The sequence below is a fragment of the Gavia stellata genome, chromosome Z (assembly GCF_030936135.1).
Source record: "Gavia stellata isolate bGavSte3 chromosome Z, bGavSte3.hap2, whole genome shotgun sequence".
NCBI lineage: Eukaryota > Metazoa > Chordata > Aves > Gaviiformes > Gaviidae > Gavia > Gavia stellata.
In genome coordinates, this window is record NC_082637.1 from 87281236 (window position 1) to 87305096 (window position 23861).

At 40.5% G+C, this 23861-nt stretch overlaps 1 protein-coding gene across 2 annotated transcripts in view; it reads right to left on the minus strand.

Annotated features, from left to right (window-relative positions):
• ARB2A (ARB2 cotranscriptional regulator A) overlaps window positions 1-23861 on the minus strand; it is a 267179-nt gene that overhangs the window by 47928 nt on the left and 195390 nt on the right. For both annotated transcript variants that reach the window (XM_059833865.1, XM_059833863.1), the window contains one exon: window positions 21819-21903. In XM_059833865.1, coding sequence (XP_059689848.1) covers window positions 21819-21903 — 85 coding nt within the window. The remainder of the gene's footprint in view (window positions 1-21818; window positions 21904-23861) is intronic.

Here is a 23861-nt window from a genome sequence, read left to right on the forward strand (position 1 = left end):
TACAAGTAAACAATTAGAACCAAGTTAATCCAAACTAATTACGAAATAACTGATCTGCGACCATAGCAGTCCAACCCACGCTAGGTCTCCCCTTCGGTACGTAAGAGGAATTTGAGATGAGGCAGCGGCACGACAGGGCCATGCTGCCTGAAACTGATAAACCGATGCTTCCTGCTCATAGCCCATTTTTAATTTTTAAGAAAGAAATCAATAAGCGCAGATAAAACGCAGAGGGCTGTAATCCCCTGGAGTGATCTTGTCACAACATGTGTTACTGCAGTTCTACGCTTTTACCTTTGCACTTTGTTGTATGTAACAGAGCAACACAATTAACCACTGGTAGGTAGTGTTTACGTTAGTTCTCAAAAGGTTAAGAAGCTGATTATAGCTAAAATCAGCTTTGCCTGGGGCTTCAGTGGCTCTGTGTAATCAAATTAGACAAGCAGGGCACAGTGTCACCTAACACAAACCAGTGGCACTTTCTTCTCTGTTTTGACCTTTTTCACTAGATGAGCAGGCCAGGTTTTAGCTTATTCCAAACATTTTGAAGAGATTAGTTCCCAATAAACTCTGAGTGATAAGCCAGGCATTCGTCCACATCATTTTCATGAGCGACTCAGTGAGACTGCACTCAAGAGGTTCTTCAGGAATAGCCTCAACTTTGCTTTCCCCCGAAATAACCTCTTGATGTAATTATTTTCTCTCTTCTTTTTTGGGGGTGGAAAAGGTTTCAAAAGGTGAATGGCAATGACTTCGAATCCCAAAATATCTTTAGTTGCTGGTTTTGTCTTGGACATTTTATCGTTTTGATTCTAGAGCTGCAGAACGGTCCCTCCAATCCAACAGCAAACAGGTAACTCCATAAACACGGCGGATAACGCATTAGCATTTCTAAGAAACCACGGGTAACCCACTCGGCAGAGTTGCGGCTCACCCTCTCTACGCAGCCGCGCTACTCTTTGAAGTCAAGCAAGGTGAACGATATAATGGAAGTGTTTAAGGAGGTTTAATAATGTAGAGAGAGGGGGAAGCCAGCCCCACATCAGAAGAACGCTTTCTGCACGGCCGTACCGTAACTAAATTTAAATGCAGGCTGCAGCACTGGTGGCTTCCATAGTCTTGGTATCTTTGAACATAAAGGGAACAAAAGATTAAACAGGCAAAGAATATACAAAGAAAAGTAATGGCAAATTTAGATAAAGACCTGCAAGTTAAGGAACACACCATGCCTTCCTGAATTTTCAGCACTAATCTAAAAAACAGTAGCTAACTACATTTGTTGAATCTTTACATATTTGATCCTTAACTTCAACTCCAGCTCTGCCTGCGTACGTACTGCAGCTAACTTACAGAGCCTTCGTGTCGTGAAAACAAGCAAGCATATGAAACAATACCTTCTGCAGATGACTTGTGCTTACTTATTTACAGCCAATAAAATCAAAACTTGTTATTTTAATTGATTAAGTCATAAATAAAGAGTTACAGAAGCCAAGGCTCCATACTTGCACAGTCCGATGATCCCTACTAATCCAGCAGTACTTAACAAATTCACATGTGGTTAGCCTGCCTTGCCATAGCTGTAGATCACATTTCTATGCTGCAAGCTGTGCAAAAAAATCAATATGCCAAGTTTAACATAAGGACAGGAAACATGATGTCCTCCTATATTTTCAATGAACTTCAAATGACTGTGCTGTTCCTAGCCTGCACAGTTTTTTTCAGAGAAATGCATTCTTTCAGAAGAAAAAAGAACTACCACACAGTGAAATATATAAATGCATTGGTAGAGTCATCCTGACTCTATAATAACAACTTATTTCAAATAATCTGACATTTTGATTGCATCATCAGCCAGTCAGGAAGCTCCCCTCTCCACCTTTAAATATTTAAAGCAGAAGCATGTTCTTCAGACCAAACGTACATTAGCCATACGTATTTTAGATTTAACAGTAGGTTCCTATACACTTTTTTCATAGGCCAACTCTTTGAAAGACAATACTCTTTTTTTTTTCAACTGCCCGCGCGACACTATAGTTCATTTATTTACATCCAGGGGCAACCACCATCCACGCAAAACAGCCCATTAACTGCCTCCGTGTTTCTGTACTGCAGATCTGCCATACGTTTGCTGCAGAAGCACATCATTGGTGTGAGGGGGGCTGAGGTTGAGGCACCCCCACGATGGGGCAGGGGTGGCCATGGCGAGCACGTCCGCCGTCCCAGCTCGGCCGGGGGGGCTGCGGGGGGCAAAGCGACCAGAGCCCCCACTGCTGCCAACCTCCTTCCTTGCAAAGGGAAAAAATAAAGGGGGAAAAAAAAAAAAAGATTGGCTTCAAACACTCGCTAAGGCATTTTCAAAATATAAGACTATGCAGGGAAGCTGAGAAATTCTCCTTAATGTACGATCGTCTCTTTCAATGGTAATTTCTCTTCATTGCAATGAGCGGCTGTAAATGGATTAATGGCATTTAGCTCTAGAGAGCATGTCATTGATCTGTACTGAACATATAAACTGTTATATAAAACACACTCAAAGACCCACACTTGTTCCTAACTTTCTATTAATATGTCATTTGCAAGACAAATTTTATTCAGAGATTAACGTACCATTTTAAAAACCCTAGGTATAAAACTCCCAATCAGAAGATAACAATGTAACAATTTTAAGTGTTGAACAATATTAATACTGCAATAAATTACGATTTCGGCACATTTTAGCCTTCTTATCTCAGTTCAGAGAGCGTAGCACAGCCCTACACTACTACAAATGAGCTGTTTCAGGGTCTCCCAAAATATCAAATAGGCAAACTTTGCTTCCACAGTCTCTCCCAGTAATGCAAAAGAAGCAAAAAACTTGCAGCAATAAATGGTGATCACCATTTTCAGGTGCACGAGCGGGTATCTTTGCAGATCAGAGGATGCAGATGGTCACTACAGAAGAGTGGTGGGAACTGATTTCATGGTATGTGCTGTATACGTGAAGACATCCCGGAGTCCCACAGCACCTCTGCTTGTGCCACGCTATAGGTAACATCTGGACCCAAATAATGGCCTAAACAGCTTGCTCACCTCATTCAGGGGCTTTTAGGCAGGGGTAACACTCAGTCAGGAAACTTCCCCAAAGCAGACAGCTTCGTTGGAGTCAGCCAAATGAGACTGCATATGTAAATCACCATTGCGTTTGTAGTAACTCTTTAATATCTTAATGCCTCCATTTGCTTTTTTCCCCTGACTATGACATTCCTTCAGTGTGAACAGCTATATTTAATTTACAAGGTTTTTTTGGTGGGTTTTTTTTCCCTCCCCAAAATCAGAAGGCAGGAAGTAGATGGGTGTAACTTAAAGAGGCAGCTGCGACGAGCTGCTGGCAGGGTGAAGTGGTAGGTTTTAGTAATAGCTGGAAGCCGTAAGTGGTTCTAAGCTTTGAAGTCAGTGCAGCTTTGATGTGCTACTCCCATAGTTAATCGCAAGATAGTCTTGAAAGGAAAAGATTTCCCAAACACCATCCAAGTGTCGTTGCTTGTGAAATCCTTGTACAATTTCCCCCCCCCCCCCCGTTGAACTTTAAATCTAACATTGTGCTGCTCGCATTCCCTCTCAGTCGCTCCTACTCTCTTTTAAAGTGTTTTAATGGGTTAAAAGGATAATTAAACCCCTGCTCGGTTTGGTGCGGGCAAGTAGCTTGCTGCATGTTACTTTGCTTTGCTGAATTGATTTTGAGTGTTTTCCTCCCCAGATCCGCGGTGCTCAGACAGCGGGAGGGACCACAGGGCGGGATGCTGGAGCAGCAAAAGGCGGAGGGTGGAAGCCAGAAAGCATCCCTGCCAGCATACCCGGAGGGGTCCACTCGCCTTCTCCCTGTGGGAACGGCCATGGCTCTCCCGAGGCAAAGCACCCACGGAGGGGAAGAGAAGGAAACCCTCCCCTCCGCCCTGCCCATCGCTTTGGGATGGGCACCGTCAAGGAGAAGCGACTGCCTGATGCCTGGGAAAGAGGCAATGCATTTCCACGCTTCGCTATCGAAATCCACCCATGTACGTTGGGATTGATAGCAGAGGTGCAACGCCAAGTCTGAGGTGAAAAAAAAAACCCAAACCATCAGGAACAGGAAAGTTTCCTTGATGGGTATTTGTCTCCCGTACTGAAACACCGTGGAGGAATAACTACTGATTTTTCCCCACAACATAAATTGCCCTTGAGTTGCACACTAAACCAGTAAGAGCCTTCTCGTTTACTGAAAGTATAATTGAAATTATCCTTAGACAGTCAGGTTTAAGAAAGCAACTTATAAAAGCCCGATATTCACTATCTTTTGAAAACGATTGTACAACGCCCTATTTATTTTAATAGCTAGATTTTAAACCTGAGCCTAATCTACGTGTCAAATGTCATCTACAAACCACATGCCGAAGCATAACAAAAGAACTGTTTCCGATGAGTCCGAAGCTAGCAGGGCAAGAGCATTAAAGCGGTTTAAACCACAGTCTTTATTCCACATCAAAAACCTGTTTACCTGGGCACACTTATATCTGAACGGAAAAGGGAGACGCCGATGACAAAGACCCATGTCCGTCTAAATGGACAGAAATAAAGAAAATGGCATGTGACCGGTAAATTACGGGCGAGCAACACGTCAAGGTTAGAGGTCACTGAAGATTTCAACAAATCTCAGAAGATATGGCAACAGATTAAGCGAGGGGATAGACTGCCCTCCAACCTTAACCTGTTAAAACCTTTGAAGTCTTGTGGTGACCCCTATCCTGCTCTTCCATATTAGTTGTTAGTTACACTAATTACAGCCTAATAGCACGCCGGAGCCAGACACTTTTTCTGCAGCCATCCAGAGGAGGGGTATGTGTGAAATGGCCAAATCCTGCCCTGCACATCGCGGGCACTCACCCCTGTAAGCACCGTCCTGCGTCACCTTGTACAGGTGACAACCTGCGAGACGTTAATTACGTTCTGCACCTTCGAGAAGCTGGTGCAGTCTTTACTGGGGGAAGCCACAAGCTAAATATAAGCCAAAGCCCAAACTCAGGTTTGTCTAAGTGGGGTCTGACAACAATGCTGAAACAAATTTAGTTCTAAAATTGGTTTTAATGTGCACTGGCATAATGATAACCAAAGTAAGGTTGTAAAGTGCAAACCCTCATAAATACTGCATATCCAGCACTGAAATCAAAGAAGTAACTTGCTGTTGCTGCCAGTGAACTTGAGTGAGGGAGTGTGGGACTAGATGTGGAGTCTATTTGCATTGATTTTGCATCAATATCCATATTAATGCTAGCACAATATTGTATCATATTTGGGGACAGCACTCAGCTCACAGAGTCTCTCCGGTAGATGAAATATCACTTGTAAAGCTTCAGTAAATCATTCAGTAGCGTTAAAGAAAGTCAGGCACTAAATCAGAGGAGAAGTTTAGAAAAGGAGACGTAGCTTAGAAAAATCATACCCGAATTAACAAAATGTATAACGAAAGAGCCTGTGCATGGAAAGAGTAACTGTTCAAAATCAATTTCTACTTCCTCATTTGTATGAGGAATATTTTTTACGTGGTTGATAACAGCTTTGGATGATGACAAATCAATCCACCTGTGACTGCTGGTACCTCTGCTACCAAGATAACGGTATTTATCTGTGGGTGCAAACTACACGCTGTGAATACACTGCTAAAACCATACAAATAAAAATGTCATTCCAGTGAAGACACAAACGAGCAGAAACCAGGACTTCCCTGCATCAACGAGTAGCAGAGCTCTCAGAAAGCAAAATGAGACAATCTGACAGCAAGTGATATAAATGCTCATACTCCTATTTCATCTGGAATCTCTAAACTTTTAATAAAACGTAAGCTTTACAATCCACATGCGGAATGGCAGGAAAGATCCTCACTTCTTTACTGAGCCCTGAGCTGCTCTGGAACAAAGATGCAAGGATGTGGGGAGATACGGGAACTGATCTTCTCAAGCTTATGTGCGTGCACCTTCTACTGACATCGCACAACACAATGGATTCCCCAGTGGCACCCGTTACCCAGTCCAACCAGGTTTCCCACAGGCTGGGTATACCAGTATTAAAGCACAATTTGCATCTAATCTCTTTGTTCAAGGCATTCTTTTGCTGGGTTGGCTCAATGCCTGTCACCGACGACTCCTCTCCTTAGTGCACAAAAAATCCTGCTGTTAGCTTGAGTGAACGTCTTGCCTCTCCGCCTGCGAGGCTGCTCCATCCCATGATCTACTTTTTCAAAAAAAGCGCGGTCTTTACAAGGCATTGGTAAAAATAATCAATTATCACAGACTGGCTGAATAAAGTCATGGAGACTAGCGACGCCTTGAGTCCTGATGCCGCAGCCTGCAAGAAATGAATGCTGTTCCTTGAAAAAAACAAGCAGGAATTACTCTTTTTTAGGATGCATGAGGAAAGGAGCGTCTTCACCTATATGATAGTGCTGTGGTTAGACCACTGACATCAGAAGCAGCAACCAACTTCAGTTCCTATTTCAGTGGAAGGGGTCTCAAGCCAACATCTCAAAGAAAGGTGACCAAATGGTCAGCCAACAGCTCAGGGTCCCTCCCGTGCTATTTCAGTTCCCTGTCCCCTAAGGCTGCACCCCATTCTCTGCACAGGCAGGCAGATCTTTATGGGAAGCTGACACTTTCATAGAGGACAGGAGATGTGCGCTTCAAGAATAATGGAGAGAATTACATCATACAAAGCATGACACAAATGTTTAATAGGTTTCACCCAAGGCTATTAAAAGAAGGAAAAAAAAACAACTCTTAAAAAATTGTCTTTAGTTCACACCCAGCACTTGGTTTAAAATAGCGGTCTGCAGGGACAAAAGGACTGTCGTGAAACCCACCAAAACCAACAGGAATCCTTAGTGGCAGCTGAAACAGGTCCCCAGCTGCCAAAAGAAATTTGCAAGATTCATAAGCTGTGCTGAATTTGCAAGCTGTACCTAAAGCACGAGTCTAAGTTCTGCAATCAGTAGCAGGAAACCATCAAAATCATAAACATCCAGAGCACTCCTGAAATAAAACAAATCCTATCTCGCAGCTCTGACACGCATTCTTATCAGAGCCCAGCAGAGCACTGCGTTAGGAAACCTTCAACCATCACCTTACAAGTGTTTGATTTTATGGGAAATTTTTTATGCTGAAAAGGCAATTGATCTCACTGAATGGACCAAGTTGCATAAGCAGATGTCTAGATCTCTCCCCCAAACTACCCAAATAACAAACATTTGAACGTAACTATTCAGAGTAATGTCGAGTCCCTCAAGTTCTATTACCCTGGAATTGCAAAGTGACGCCCACTCCTGAGGCACAAGTGTTTTGCGACTTCGTCCATGTTCCCCACATGCGTAGCTGCATCGGAAAACTCCAGTCGGAGCAGCCACAGCACGCATACCTTCTGGCAGGGCTGGGATGCTCCCTTGCACGCCAAGCACCAGCATTCAAATACACAGGAGAAGCCCTTCTAGGTTAACACTCAGTTCAGTACACCGTTTAAACTCTGATGTAATAGCACCGATCATCTGGAGGCAAAGAGGGAAACAAAGTATGACCTGTCTTGCCTAGGAAGGCAAAGTCAGAGCTAAGGTCTACCCTCATGCACGTGTGTGAACTGCCTGTGGTACGCAAACAGATCCTCACCCGAGTATCTAAGAGTCAAAAATTGGCCTTCAGATTTCCAATATAGGTGGGTTTCATTTATATGTAATAAAAATCACATATACACATGTTATATGTTTTATAGCGTGTCATTTCAAACGATATATTAACATAAAAACCTCAGATAAAGTGATAAGAACTTTTATACACAATGCCTCATTTACACAAAGATCAAACTCACAAAAAGACAACTCCTGTCCTTAGAAGTAATGATGGGCACTTAACAGTGTTCGTTCAAAAGTAGTCCATTTGAAGGCAAATGGACTACTGTATTCACAGCAGCAATAACGAACATCATCTAAAACTGTTTACTCTATTAACCACGCGGATTATTTATCTGTTAAGCTGTTGTAGGTATAACTTGTAAACCTACCTAAAACAAAAGGATTAATGTGGGGGGAAATGTCCTATTCCCTTCTTTCACATAAAAATTGGAATATAGTCTTAAAAAAAAATTACTTTCTAAATGTGGCTCACTAAATTAAAATATTTATTGGAATACATAAGTATTCATAATATTGATATATATATTATAAACACTGATCACATAGAGTACGGTTTTCATGTCATAATGTAAGAATATAATACGTCTGCTTAAATTAGCCTTCTCCTTAACACTATTTGTGTAAACAATCAGCATCTGAACATTAGCAATCGTTTGCTTCTAATAAATAGATAACAATCACAATGCATTTAAAACAAGTCACTTAACTGTCCCCGCACGTTAACATGACGAGATTAGTTGCTGACACTGGTTAGCAAAAAATGAAAAGTCCTCTCAACAGAAAATTGGGCCTTCCAAATATAGGCATGTTCCTTGATAGGAGAAAGTTTAAAGTGCAAATATACTGTGAAAAGGGCCTCTAAAAACGGCATTGCAGAGCTCCATGTTTCTCATCTTTTGGTTATCTCACACTTGGGAAACCAGTCTTCTCGGCTGAGAATTAGCTGGAGCAGCCAGAAAACTGTTAAATTAGCAACTTGAGGGCAGGGTGCTAAGAAGGCAAATATGATATAAATTTAACCTCCATGTGTTGCAAATAAATTTAATTTATGTGGCAAAGAAAAAGAAAAGGAATGTTAAAATCAGTTCTATGCCACTGCTAGGAGTTCTTCCAATTCTTGTTTGTTGTCCAACCACAGCCATGAGCAGGAATTTGATATAATTGGCATTACTGACAGCCGTTAAGATAATTTGTATGCCTGAAAGCATTAAAATGTCTGTTTATTACCTATTTAGAGTGATTCAAGTGCATAAAAGTGGTGGGGATGTGGTGCTCTACTCTAAAAACACCATTGCTTGTTCAAACGATACTGATAAAGCTGAGCTCGGGTCTTCAGTGTATGTGCGTTAGCGTGCTAAAAAAGCAAAAAAAGGAGGAGGTGCTGGTGGGGAGGTTTGTGACAGACAACCTTGGCAAACCAGAGAATGGGGTAAGCTTCTCCTTGAGCACACCTCTGCAATGCATGGAGAGCTTCACCACCCTGGAAGGCATCAGCTCAGGAGATGGATATTGGCAGTCATGAAGATTAAAAGTTTCTGAAAAACTATGAATGATGATTTTCTAACATAAAAAGCTAGAACGCTTTCCATGATTTTACTATTTTGGGCAGTGTTGTGACAATGTAAAGACAAATGGGCAGCTGCCTGGGTCCAGTGAACCAGTGCTTGGGGCCACCCAACATGACATTGGGTGGGATTGAACAGAGAGAAGCCTCAGCCAGCAACGCACATGCTTGGTGCTTCAAAAAAGGTATTTTCTTCAAGGTAGGAAAAAGATCAGCAAATTTAACCAAGATGAGACATTTAAACATAAATGAATGAATGGTATTTTTAAGAAGTTTGTTGGATGAGAAAAAAACCTAAGACACAGTGTTAGTCCTCCTGGTTCAGCAAAAAAGTGAAATCAGTTGGGGAATATAGAAAAAGGTTGAAATAGCTTGTTATCGGCCTAAAAAGATGGTAAGGAAAGCTAGAGTTACCTAAGGAAAAACAATCTATGGCTGGCAAACTTAGCACAATGAAGAACTTTGTTTTATATACAAGCAACAAATGCAATCCATAGCATACATATGTCGATTTTCAGATGGAGATGGTGAAACTGTAAATAACAATGCGAAAGAAAGTATGAAATTGTTCAATATATGTTTCTGTTCTCTATTTGGAAAAAAAAAACGGCAAAGTGTTTGATGGAGTACATTCTTTTGAGCTGCTCATCAATATCTTCTCAGGCATAAATATTTCTAAATCGGCAGGCTTGCAGACTTTGTATTCAAGAGTCACAAACCAGCTAACTGGCTACTGACGTTCATTTTAAGGAACATTTAAACTAGCAGAGAAGTTACAGAAGATGGGAAAAATCCTAATCCAGAATTTCAGGCAAGACTATTTGCCCAGTTAGCCTACCATAAACCTCAAGAAAAATAATGGAAAAATAGATATATAGGTCCATAAATTCCTACCCTAGGTACCGTGGACATGAAGAATAAGTTCTCATTTTTTTTATTGGAACTTGTTACATGTCTGTCTTCCTCTGTTGCTCTTCTTCCCAGGAAATCTACTCTTCTTTAGGGAAAACAAACCCAGTTAATTCAATTTTTCATTGCAAGTCATCTGCTGTAGAGCAAACATTCTCAGTGCCTACCACTCTATGCAACTGGCCGATGTGTTTTTGGGGGTAACTGTTGCTTACTCAGCTGTTCCTGAAGTTGTATGCATGCACCAAGGAAGATATTGGTAAGTAAAACTAGAAGTTTGGAAGAGACTGCCCAGTGAGGACGTGTCATCACACAACACAAAGGAAAGAACCAATGAGATGAGCACCTGACAAGAAGTGATGTAAGAACATTTGTTCTTGCCTTGGGCTGGAGGACGAAGCTGACGCATGCTAAAAATCCCTTTCAGACCCACGATGCTGTGATACTGGAGTCTACTAATGAAGAATTAAGGTACAAAAATGTAATTAATTCAAGCCAATGCAACTCACTGGAAAATAAGTCCTAAATGACTAAATTCAGTTTCACTCTTTGATGAATTAGCATGTTTAGCTGATAAGGATTTATATGCAAATAGGGTATACTCAATTTTTTGTCAGGCATTTGATTTATTTCTCCAGAACATTGTGAGCACAGGACAAACTATGCCAACTTTGCCATGCATTTTTAGAAAGTCCTTTGTCTCCCTTCTCTTCCCAGCAACTACGCTTTGCCCTTCCCAGGTTTCCCATGAAACTTCTGGAAGAAAGACCCTCTATACTGTCATTACATGGAGCCACTTACCTGCTACAGTTGCCTGTGATGACTGTTGCTTTGCTAGCTGTTTGTCTCCAGGCACTGTGTCCAGCACCTGAGTTACTTCCCCTTGTCCTTCAGAAGAGACAAGTCTTCCTTTTACTAGGAAGATACATTCCTCGTTTCTTCTTCTGTGCCGTAAACTATTATCACAAACTTGGCAAAACTTAATTACAACTAAAACTTCAAATCCGGCAGAAATTGATCAATGTTTCATAGATTCACGAGGGGACGAATGGCACAACTGTAGAATTCTTGTTTACTTGTGAAAACAGGTTAAAAATCAATATTATTCAATATTTCTAAGAACCTGCAGACTAAGTAATCTGCAAATGTAGTTGTCATGGAGAAACCACTATTGAATAGAGATGTTACTGCTGGAGTGTCCTAAGGCTATTCAAGAACACAGGAAGCAAATATAAATTCACTGGTGGTAAAGCTTGTGTAAATGTGAAGATGGGCAGAATGGTTATTAACAAGAAGGACGGCAGCCTTTTTTTTATGTGTTCATCTGTTTGGTTTTTTTTTTTCTTTTTTAAAAAGCTACCTGCAATGTTTCATAATGCTACTTTAGAACTAAGATGAAGAGTAGCAGCTTTAGAAAGGGTATCGGGAGATGCTGGACAAGCTCCTCCTAAACTGATGGTGATAAAAGTACGGTGATAAAAGGGTCAAATGTGACCGTTGGCTGATGAAATGGGAGAAAATCAGGTAGTGAAGATTTGAAGTCTATGCATTGCATTAGTTATACCACACAGGTCCGTTTCAGAGAAAAGATGTTGAAAGTCTGAAGACGCCACAGAAAAATGTATAAAAGTATGTGAAACCTGGAGAAATTAACTTGCAGTGAGACTTAAAGAACTCAATCTATTCCGTTTCTCAAAAGAAAATTGAGTGTTGACTCAATTCCAGTACCTAATTCACATGGAGAAAAAGCGAATGTACTAAATGGCTCTTTAACTTAGTAGAAAAAAGCACAGCAAGAACTAATGGCTGGAACCTGAAACCAGACAAAGCCAAACCAGAAATCAGCCACTCCTCCTAATAGTTTGACAAATTGCAAAGGGAAGGAAGCAATGGATTCCCCATCTCTTGAAGCCTTCCAGCCAAGGCTGAATGACTTTCTGGAAAACACACTTTAACCAAATGCAAGTTATAAATTTCAGTGTAACATCATCTGGTCAAAAGTTAAAGACCTATATATAAAAGTGGAGAATAAGTGATCTAAATGTCTTTCCTGGCCTAAACTATATACATTTATGAAAAAAAGATCAAAAGTTTTGAACTGAAAGTGAACCTTTTGAGAAATTTTACCAAATCCAAATCCAAATTTGGATTCTAACAGAAAACGCAAGCTGAAATGTAAATGATCTTTCGGATGTTATGGCAAGGCAAATAAAAATTCTGCTGTTCAATTCTGGATTACATCTCTCAGGGAATACCTCCTTACAGGTGCTGAGGTCTAGCAGAAATACAGCTTTGACAATTACACTGATGTACCAGATCCCATCTTTATAGATGTTCCGGCTTCATAGAGCTACTGAGGACAAAATGCAGAAAATACTTTTAAAAATTACTAACAGTAATGTGGACGCAACTTGAAATACAAAGACTAATGTTCAAACTCAATCCCACAAAGTACTTATTGAAAACTTACCAAGACCCATGTAAAGAGTTTCACTATCGCTGGACTGGAGCCTGTATTTCAGAGGTATTTCAGAGGAGAGGAAATGAGAGAGGGCTATGGCCTTCTCTTCCACCTTACAGAACACACACTTTAACCAGGCTTTAACCTACTAGTTAAGCAGTAAGGAGCAAGGTGCACTGCCTCATATAGTGTTGCCTTTGTGCATTGAGAGGCTGGGAAGGCATTGGGTGTAAAAAGGTGGTGATGAGCCACCGTGTAACGAAAGCTTTTGCTGCCATCACAAAAAGCAGCAGGAGGTGGAAAAAACCCTATTTCTGCTAGGGTGTATCCTGACAGGCCCTGAAGAAAAAAGCCAATTTGAGTCCCACCCTCACAGAATCATAGACTCACAGAATCATAGAATTATTTAAGTTGGAAAAGACCATTAAGATCATCAAGTCCAACCTAGCACTAAGAAGTCCACCACTAAACCACGTCCCTAAGCGCCACCTCTACATGTCTTTTAAATACCTCCAGGGATGGTGACTCCACTGCTTCCCTGGGCAGCCTGTTCCAGTACTTGAAAACCCTTTTGGTGAAGGAATTTTTCCTAATATCCAATCTAAACCTCCCCTGGCGTACCTTGAGGCCATTTCCTCTTGTTCTGCCACTCGTCACTTGGGAGAAGAGGCCAACACCCCCCTCACCACAACCCCCTTTCAGGCAGTTGTAGAGAGCAATGAGGTCTCCCCTCAGTCTCCTCTTCTCCAGACTGAACACCCCCAGCTCCCTCAGCCGCTCCTCATCAGACTTGTGCTCCAGACCCCTCACCCTCACTTCCTTTTGAAGGATTTTCATGAGGTTAGAAGATAAAGCGTCACTTGTTCTAGTTTTTCCCTTTCAACAGACAAAAGTAGTGTGGATTGAACTAATACTAGATTGGCTTTTTAGCAATAACTTAATTATACTTAACATAGTCTCTTTAAAGTGTCAGTCTAAACTGTCACTTGGATATCTGCAGTAAAGTTGCAGCTGCCTATTCAAAACACGGATGTATTCATTATTTGTTGTACTGCTGTTGCGCCTGTTAAGTGCTGTAAGGAATCACAGCACAAGCATTTCAACAACACGACCATGCAGAGGACTGGCTAAGCGTCCCCTATCCTGGCTGGCATCTGCACGGGCCAAGATGAAGCACAAGCACTGAACACGGTCCCTGAACTCAAGAGTTTGCAATCATGCATTAGAGTAAGACTTCAGCCAACAGGTCGACAGATATGGATATACAAAGAACTAATGAGGCAGCATTAAGTAGTATCGGAAGCAGTGGTCATGGCAGTCTAGCCATTGTCAAACACTTTATGGGAAATATCTGGCCGTAATAATTTACATTATTCATTATTACCACAATCAAATACAGCCTCAGGGACTTTGAGGCAAGCATACACCACTCTACCTAGTTCACTGTACTCTAAAAAAACGCAATGATAAACAGATATGTTTGAGTACAAGAATACTTTTTGATGAAGTAATAGTTTCTCTAATATCAGTACTGCCTCAAATACATGCAACTATTTTGTAGAATGGTACAAGAATATGAGTGCTTTGTCCTAAAAAATAACAGTACTGGTGGTGGTACATCGAACACCTAGCTGGTCATATAAGAAGCTATAAAAACACATTATAAAATCGAAATTCTTATAAAATCAAACTCTCTGACCGCAGCAGCAACAGCTGGTAATTTAAGTCAACACTTTCAAATTCACATTTTCATATATACTTTTGAGGATCTGGCGTTCTGGAACAGAATCTGCAATATCATTCAACAGGTCTTTATAGATTTTGTCCTTTCCAAAGCACTGTAAAGCTAAGCTACTCAAAACACAACATAGGAGCTCACATCCAACGAGGTATTACACATGAAACGAAAAGCTGCCTGCAACACCTGAGGCTGAGCAGGAGACTAAAAGCAGAGCGCCTTTGAAGAGTTGGGAGTAGGGAAAAAGCTACTTACTTCTGTGCTAAGAAGTCATTAGTTAAAGTGGGACTTAGTGCAGCAACTGCCAGAGCTGTGGCTAAGACAGGCTGATGCTTCAAAGTTTCCGTAATGATTTGCAGTCCCCGATGGACAACATACGGCAGCAGAAATGGAAGTGCAGGACCAACGCTTGCAGCGTGTGAGGATGCTGACATAGGGCTGCAAAGCAACCTTTGCGCTACAGACTCCCGCATTCCTCCGTTCGTGCTACTAATGATGCAAATACCTTAAACCAAATTAATACGCAGCTAAACACAGGAGCCTGCCACCTCGACAAAACGCTGCGGCGTTTAATCTTTTCTCCTAAGTGCAAAGCTTTTATTGACAGAACTACATGCACATGAAGACATAAAATGCAAAGAGGTTTACAGTAAACACCGATTACTGTAATCTTAATCTCCATGAATGACTAGTGAATGCAGAAATAACATTTTTAGCAAAATGGGTAAATTGCCTAATCTGCCTTATTGTAAAAAGTGTGTGGTTTTGTACTTATTTTTTACATTGCTGGAGTTATTGGACAGCTACCCCTAGTCACAAAATACTAATGTCAGAAAACAGCCCAGAATGGTCTTCACCAAACCGATTAAAGAGTGAAAAACAGCTAAAAGCTGCTAAGGGGATGAGGCAGGCATTGTCCCAGCGCTTAATACAGTTTATGGCTCTTTCCACCCTGTTTGTTATGAGCAAGATACATAAACGGGTAAGAGTGGTAGTGTAGTGTGTTGCAAATAAAGCTGAGCGAAAAAAGCAGGAAGAAACAAGTTGGTCCTTCCCTATGGCTGCCACAAGCCTCACTCATGCAATTACCTCTGCGCACAGACCCTGCAGTGTTGCGGAGCCCGTTTAACCTCGCTGGAGATCCTCCCGTTTGAACCCCAGGATCTGCTCAGCATGGGGCGCATCTGCAGCTAGACGAGGCTTTTCTGTGGAAATACACAACTGAACTCTTAAAACAGCGGGCAGAAGTCACCTGTTAGGCAAAGCCAAGAAGAACTACCACCTCCGTAATCTAATGGGTAATTTGTGGTTTCCCTGGTATCAACACAAGCTTTGCAACACGGGCTTTATCTGACGAGGCGGTGCAAGCGTGTGCGGGGGCCGGGCTGCACGCCTGCTCTTCCAGGGAAAGGCTCGCTGTGCAAGTGATGCGCTCACTTTCTTGGATCAGTGCTTTTAAGCAGATCTAACAGTCCAGAATAACTTTACTTAAATTTACTGTAGCCCCATGGAAGGATTATTGATGCTATTCTATTACTTAGCACAAAGCAGCAGTCTCGAGGGGACTGTTTAGTACCATATTCTTGTCTTGATATTAAATCAAGCTATGCCAAGGACTCAAAATCAGCAGGTAACAAGCTTTTCCCTGTTTTTCAGTCAGCTCTGCAGAATCTCATCTTTCATTTGTTTTGAACTGCAAGTCTTTTACGTGCATACAGAAAAATCTCTTAAAAAATACCCCAAGCTTTAAAGTACGTAGTGTGTGTTTAACACATGCAGGAATGCTTTTGGCTGTGTTTTTACCGAAAGGCTCAATGGATGTCAACCTTGGTCCTTGTTGGGACAAGCTCCATCAGAAATAACCACCATCCTGCCTTTCCCTCTCCCTGTTAAAAGGATCTGAAAAGGCAAAGCAGGAAAGCAACCGCTTTCTGAACCTCTGTGCAATGTGAAGGACCTCCTTTTGGTGCTGACACAAGCAAAGCTGACTGTCTTACCTGAGTTTGGACAGCTACCACTACCTCCACTCCACACTCACTCACGTCTGGACTTAAACCCTACACAACCGTCCAGCACACCACACAGTTGCAGCATGACTCTGGGGTTTCTTTTGGAAGTTAGGGCAAGTATACCAATAAAAACGCCAAAACCTTATGTGAATATTAATTACGGTGACCGTGGTTTCTTTATTGACATGCGATGGAGCTTATGGATGGCTGGACAGAGTCCTGGACAACCGGCTCCAGGTGGCCTTGCTTGAGCAAGAGTTGGACCAGATGACCTCCAGAGGTCCTGTCACACCTCAACCATTCTGTGAAGCCATTTTTTCCCTTCTATTTATTTATCTGTAAAAAACCCAAACACCTGCAGCAGCCTGTTAGAAATAACATTAATGACCTTTTCTGAATTCAAAGTAAAAAAACCAAAACAGTTGTGCTTGGCTTGCCTAAATGAAATGAAATGTTTTGTATACCATACAGAGTCAAGCTTGGTGCTTGGTACCAGGAAATACTATCTGCGGACTCACTCAGGATACTGTTCAGAGCACCACCAGCATGGGTCATACCTGTCCCCCCAAATTAGGAGCTTGTTTTTCTTCCGCCAGCCTGAGATCATTTTATTCAGCTACATGAATTAATTCTTGCACTTTTTTCCTTATTACAGAGGCATATATTCAATCCAGGCTCTTCCGTGAATAGAGCTTTTCTTGGTTACTGTCAACGTTTCATTCCATTGTGTCATGTTGTTTGTCTTTTGATGTTATAATTTCCTTATTTTACAATGTTTTAACTACATTGGCTGCAACTGTTAAAAGAATAACTAGTGATTTTGGGGGTCAACTAGAAAGGCTTTAAATGGATTTGATTAGGCAATTCATTTTACTAATGTTACAATAACTTCTTTTTATTTGATTATGTAAATGAGTGTTCGTGCATATCCACTTTGGCAAAATACTGCAAAGTTTAGTCTTCTCTCCTAAATAAAAAGCTTTCACTAGCAGAAACACACAAGCTAAGGAATGTGTCTTATCCAAACACCAAGGTGCTCCCCATGAGGCACTCCAAAATACTCGTATTCAGGAAAACAAAGGCCATGTTTACCTGGCAAAATTTACCCCAATGCCTTTCCTGGGGTAATGTTCAGGCCACTGCCCTGAAATCAAAGTAATTTAATTCCTGAAAAGCAATAGAGATGTTCAGGATCTCAGATCCATGGACCTGCTTTCTCCCACCCTCACCTTCAGCTATTCCCACCCAGCGGCTGTTCCAGTAGGATGGCTTCCCAAAGGGCTTGTGAATTCCCTGCTCCAGAACGAGGAGAAATATTGTAAGGTCTCAGTAACATGAAGTGAACGGCAACTATGGTTAGCAGTAACACGATACAACCTGTCATTAAAATGTCTATCCAATTGTCTATACCAAATTACAAGTTGACCTCCAATCTTCTAACCAGTAAGAGTTCCACCCCTACTCCATTATATGTGATGATCTTTAATGTATGGACTGCTTTTAAAGACTTCACTTTTCTCCACCTTACATTTGCTTATGTCTTAGATGATAGATAGGAAATGGATCCATCTCCTTGAGAGAGAAGAGAGGTCTTCTGGTTTGACTCCATTAGGAAGGTGGCTTAAGACCGAGGCAGATGACCTCAGGTCTAACAGAGGTCCTTAATGAGGGCTGAAAGTGAAGACGGTAGAAGATGATAGTTTTTGTAACATAGACTGAAGGCTGGAGACTGACAGAGGGCTCCTCCAGGCCAGTGAGGTGGCAGTGCCACAGCTGAGGACCTTACCTGTGCAGTGCTCCAAAGCTGGACACCAGAGAGGGCTGTGAGCCAGAGAAGGAGCAGAGGGGAATAATGTTGGACGGCCCTACCCATTAAAAGATAAATGATAGAGGGAGAGTGGTGGACTCTAATGAGGAAGAATGTCTTGTTCTTGTTGGAAAATATGGGAAGGGTAACAAGATGGGTAGTGTTGGACAGACAGCCTCAACAGGAGGTCCAGGTCTGATGGAAGACATTTGAGCTGGCAGATATGTCTCTCAACACAGCATAGGAGGCTTTTTAGGGTTACATATACCACACAGGACAACTGTGTTAGATGGGAAATTTTAGAGGACAATCCCTTCGGTGTGATGATAACCTGTTGCAGGAAGACATTAAAACTATGACACTACCATGCAACAAAATCCTTGAGACGTGGAGGAAAGACCATGAAGGTGGGACCTTCCCAGTATCCCACCTCTTGCCACAAGGACCGAGAATGGATTTATTATGGCTCACTTTTTCTGTATTGTTCTCACGCCCATCACGTTTACTTATTAAAGTGTATTCATTCCTTTTTGTAACTGAGTAAGAAATGAATGAATTACGACAAACAATTACTTAATAATGCTCTAATCAAAAGCTTGAACAACTCTATCTGGGAATACAAGTTGTTTTTCCAGTTTGATGGCCATTTATTTCTCTCTAGTGATTTTTAAGAGAAATGCATGCAAGAGACTGCTGTTACCAAAAATCGTAACCAAGAAAACTCTCCAAGCCAAATGGTAGTTTAGAAAGCCGACATTGGTTTATTGCAGCACTGGGTGCGTGGGGGATTTATCCTCCTAACATGCACACCGGGTTAAAATCATGACAGGTATTTAAAACAATTAACAAAGTTAGTTACGCCTACTGGTTCTACCCCTTAATTAACTATTGGTTAGTATTTTTCTTACTTCATCTTAAAGTTACAGTTCTCTTTTAATTCACCACGCATGCTCAGGGAGTAGGGGGCTTAATTGGGTTGGGGCTTTTCTAGCTAGGAGGTGTGTTCCTTAGTATTAGAATGAGACTATAATGAGACAAGTTAACTCTAGGGCACTATTTTGGCAGTCCATTCTATTTTTCTAAGATTCGTCCTTGTGTTAATCGTTACTGCTAGTTAGCAGAGAGTTAGTGAAGACAGTCTTTATCTCTAATATGTCTAAATGCCAGGTGCAGTTGTTATGAAGCATCTTCTTTACAGTCTTCTCAAGACGTTCTTACTTTGTTTCCCAAGACGTTCTTACTTGCTTTTAACACTTATTTTTCAAGATGTTCTGTAACACTGTGACATAATCTGAAGTAGGCACTGCTCACAAACAAACTGGGGCTGCCTGTAAATCCCAGTATGCTGAATGGCTGAATATCAGACCCTTTTCAGAAAAGCTGGCTCATGAGATGTGACTGAGAGGCAATTATTCCTGAACTTACTTCTTGGTGCAAACACAGATAAAAGACGGGATTCCATACAGAAAAGAGAAGTAAATCTTCCTTTTGCAAAAGGTTTATTCTAAAAAAATCTCCTCTCTTTGCTCTGATTGCTCTCACTGTCATTCATTGAAATACCAAGGGCAATGCTGCCAGTATTTGAGTGTGGGCTATTTCAGTACTGCAATTCTCAGGAAATGAGTGAAATAAAATCTCTCATGTTAGATACTAATGCTCCTACATCTAGTAGCATTTCATAAATTTATTACAGATCAGCCTAATGCAGGCTTATTCCATTGCTCACATAAACACACCATAGGAATTATTCACTTGTTCCTCTGTAAATGTCTTACAGTTGTCCATATAAGACATGAATAGAAGAAATATAAACAAAAACATATGAGCAAATTGATAATTCAGCAATAGTCACATAAAGCTATACTATTTTAAACTGTCCTTCTATTATAAATAACCAAGCTGGAAACAGTTGGCTTCCATTTAAATAATTTTCCAAAATCTGACAAGAACTTCTAAAACATCAGTAATCTTAATCTAGTGGCATTGTATGTATGCATGAAATACAAACAGCCAGCTTTTACTTTTACAACTTTTACTGGCTGAAATCCTACCCCATTTAAATTAATTCTTCTGCCAAAGACTTCAGTGTAGCTGTGAGTTCATGAAGTGGTGTATAAACGTTACGCTCACTATGACCCATCCTCAATAGAAATGTAAAATTAAGACTTACTCACACCCCTATTAAAGCATCAGTCTGTTTTTTAAATATCAGGATTTCTTTTATAGAATACTTTTTGCATTATTTACATAGGATGAATACAAAGAAAGAGAAGAGAAGCTCAGATGGAGGATTTTCAGTACTGACAAGTGTACTGTAAATATGGACTGGTTGCTATCCAAGCCCCTATTTACCTGACTAAAATGACCTCTATAACATGCACTCTTGCACAACAGCAACACAGATGTCAGAGACTGAAAGTTAATCCTGTTTTAAAGAATTCTACTACTGAACAATATTTTTCCTCCAAGCTGCAGCACTCTCTCCTAAAGGAGCAAAAGTGGGTAAACGAATGTTGAATCTATGAAAATTTTAGTAATATTTCATTTCCCCAAGCACTAAAGAGCAATGTCAATGCTATTGCACTGCGTCTGTACAGAGCTGATGATCTGCGTGGTTAGATCCCAACCCACAGCAGAAATGTGATTACAGGTCTCTGGTTGTTGTGAGCTCTCGAACAAAGTACCGCTAAATTTTCCAAGCCTTAAAAATATCCTGCAGTAAACCAAATTTCATCTGCAAGGTTAGGTCTCATTAACCACCTCACAAATCCAGACAGATATGAATCTCTAACTCGTCAAACGAACAACCGCATCTCACAGAGCAAGGTCAAACACTGTTCCAGCTTTTAAATTAATATTGTATAGGCTGTGTCTTCCTTTGAACCTGATTTTATATTCTACAGAAATACGCTACCTATGGCTTTTAGGAAATCTGATAATCAAACATGAAAGTTCAGTAACAGCTTTATGTATTTTAGATTACTTTCCTACACAGATTTGAGATTTTCCTGTTACACTGACAACTACGTCTACTTTCTGGAATTATTACACATTAACAAAAGTCTCTGTGTATTATTTCATGTGCTCCTTACGATTTATGATTCATGATTCATTAATGAAAGAGTGTAGCTGAATACTTCCAAAACAACAGAAATCTCACCTCAAGATTCTTGGACACTACATAATCTGCTATGTAAACTAGACTTTTGTTGATCAGGATTCAGGAAAGTTTCTTGTTTCAATTAGCTCTACCTTTCATTAACGTACTTCTTTAAAACCTTCTTGCCTACATGAAGTTAGATATTTATTCAAGGATCTGTGATAAATTTCTCGGTTTTCATCGCTGTTATTCTTCTTAAGCTCCTACCTATAATGTCACCAATTACTTAAAGCCAAAGAGAAAAGAAGACTAGAAAAATATGAGCTACAAGTAGACAAAAGAACCTAAAACCCACACAAAGCAAAAAAAAAAAAAAAAAAAAATTAACAGTGGGCTGTACAAAATAGCAGCAGCCATATGCTTTCAACCACATCTTGCTGCAGAAGGGTTAAAATGCATTCAGAACCAAGTGCATTTTTAAATAACCGAGCTGCTCCTGGGCACAAACACGTATACTGGCTTGCTGCAAGCAAACCGACGTACCTGCAGAGACGCGGGGGCAATCCGGCAGCATGGACTCCACCGACGTGTCCAGGGGCTCAGAGCTGGACACCCAGTTGCAGCAGTTCTGTAAGAGCAGGCAGGCAATTTTCGGGTAAGCCAAAAATTCAGGGCAAAAATAAATACAGACTTTGCAAGTAAGGACAATGATCACATCAAAATACTCAAAACTAATTTACATGGCAGTCCCAACAGGGGCTGGAAGGTGAACTACACTAGCTTATTCACACAAACTGGCGATGAAATATGGTAGTTTCATTCTAAATAAGTAAAAAGAGCAAGACCATAATCCAGCAGATTTGTAATGTGCTTAAATAGCATGTCTTTAAGTGCTACTTTCAGTGCCAGAGGACTGAAGTAGGTGCTTGGACCAACCGGTGCCTGAATTACCCATTGCACATTTTAAGCTTTTCCTTTCTGTAGTTGTTAAATAGGTGTTGATATAAACACTGAGCCTGCTCGCTTGCCAACGTTAGGAAATCAGAATTTTTCAGGCTGTTTTGATGGAGTACGCTGCGGAAAGAAGGGTTGTGAAATCACAAAACAGCAGATTATAACTGAATGAAAGCCTTCAAGATAGCAGATTATATTTAAATAATTGGAAACATAGCTGAGATGAATTGGGCATGAACATTTAAAAATGCAAATACTGATCTTTGGGGAATGATGTTCAGGAAGCATTTACATTTACCTTTCATTCCTGAACCCCTGAGTAGGATGAATTTACCATGAATTTTTTAAATGTTTTGCTCCAAATTCTATCTATTCAGAAAAGTCTATGAATTAAAGTATTAAATAAAATGCTTTGAACAAAATATGCTGAAACTACACCAAGTCTACTGAACTGAAGATTCAATTATAAAGCAACTACATTTTTAATAGGATTGCCAGCTGAACTACGAGATCTATGTGGCTTCCCTTATTGCAAATCTGAGTTTTCCCTTTCTGAAAACCTGATTAACTCCATTATGGGGAAAAGAAAAAAAAAAAGACACAACTTTTTGGAAAGACCCAATGAATTTTCAGACAGATCTCTAAAAAATCATCCCATCAATCATGATTGTAAAAATGGACGATTGCTATTCTGGTAAACAAGCATGTATTGTGTATTTGTAGATGCTTGCTGCCCTAGTTGTGCACCATGGAGTCCGTCCTCACTGTGGAAAGATCCTTGACTGGTAGATCAAGTGTCTTATTGTATTTCCTTAATTCATTCTGTCTGGAAGAAGATGTCAGCTGTGTTGCAGTGAGGAGAGAATTTCAAAGGCTTCAGTCCCCACCAATAAAGGGCGAGGAATGGCTTTTGAATAGATTTGTCAAGGCAACCCTACTGTTCTGGGACCAGGGAGAGCAGGAACAACATAAAGGAAGGGTTGCTGTATGAGATTAGAAAGTGAAGTTCACAAAGCATGGCAGATTTTTGTAAGAAACAGTAGATCAATGAAACTATTGAACTCGATGGAGAAAAAAAAAAAAGAAAACAAACACACTACCCAGTAATGTAACTTTTTTAGTAAAAAATGGTTAAAATGGAAGTATTTCACAAAGGCTTTAAGGTTTAAAGTAGTAAAGCATTACACATTTTACAATTTGCATGTATAATTTTAATTAACAGCTGAATGTGAAATTGCAAATGTAAGATGGTAGAAATTATAAAGGAAGTAGAATTTTTATGAAGTATTACATTCATTTGAAATAAGTAAAATTAATATTAACTACTGATAGAACACTACATCAGAGAGCTGGAGATAATACAGAAGATTAGCACACAATTAACCAGCTTTTATATACAATGTGACACTTGCCTGTAAGAAATAAGTATTCTCGAAAGCAGTGTCAAGATATGTAAATGGATGATTTGTTTTATCATTCATCACAGCTCCTAATAAATTCAAAAATCATGACTTCTATAGGTACTAAAAATAGGCCACCAATGATACAGGAGAGATAGCTCCAATGAAGAATTACTTTTTTAACAATTCATTCTTTCAATGACAGCAATTAGCCCTACAGACAGGCAGCGAT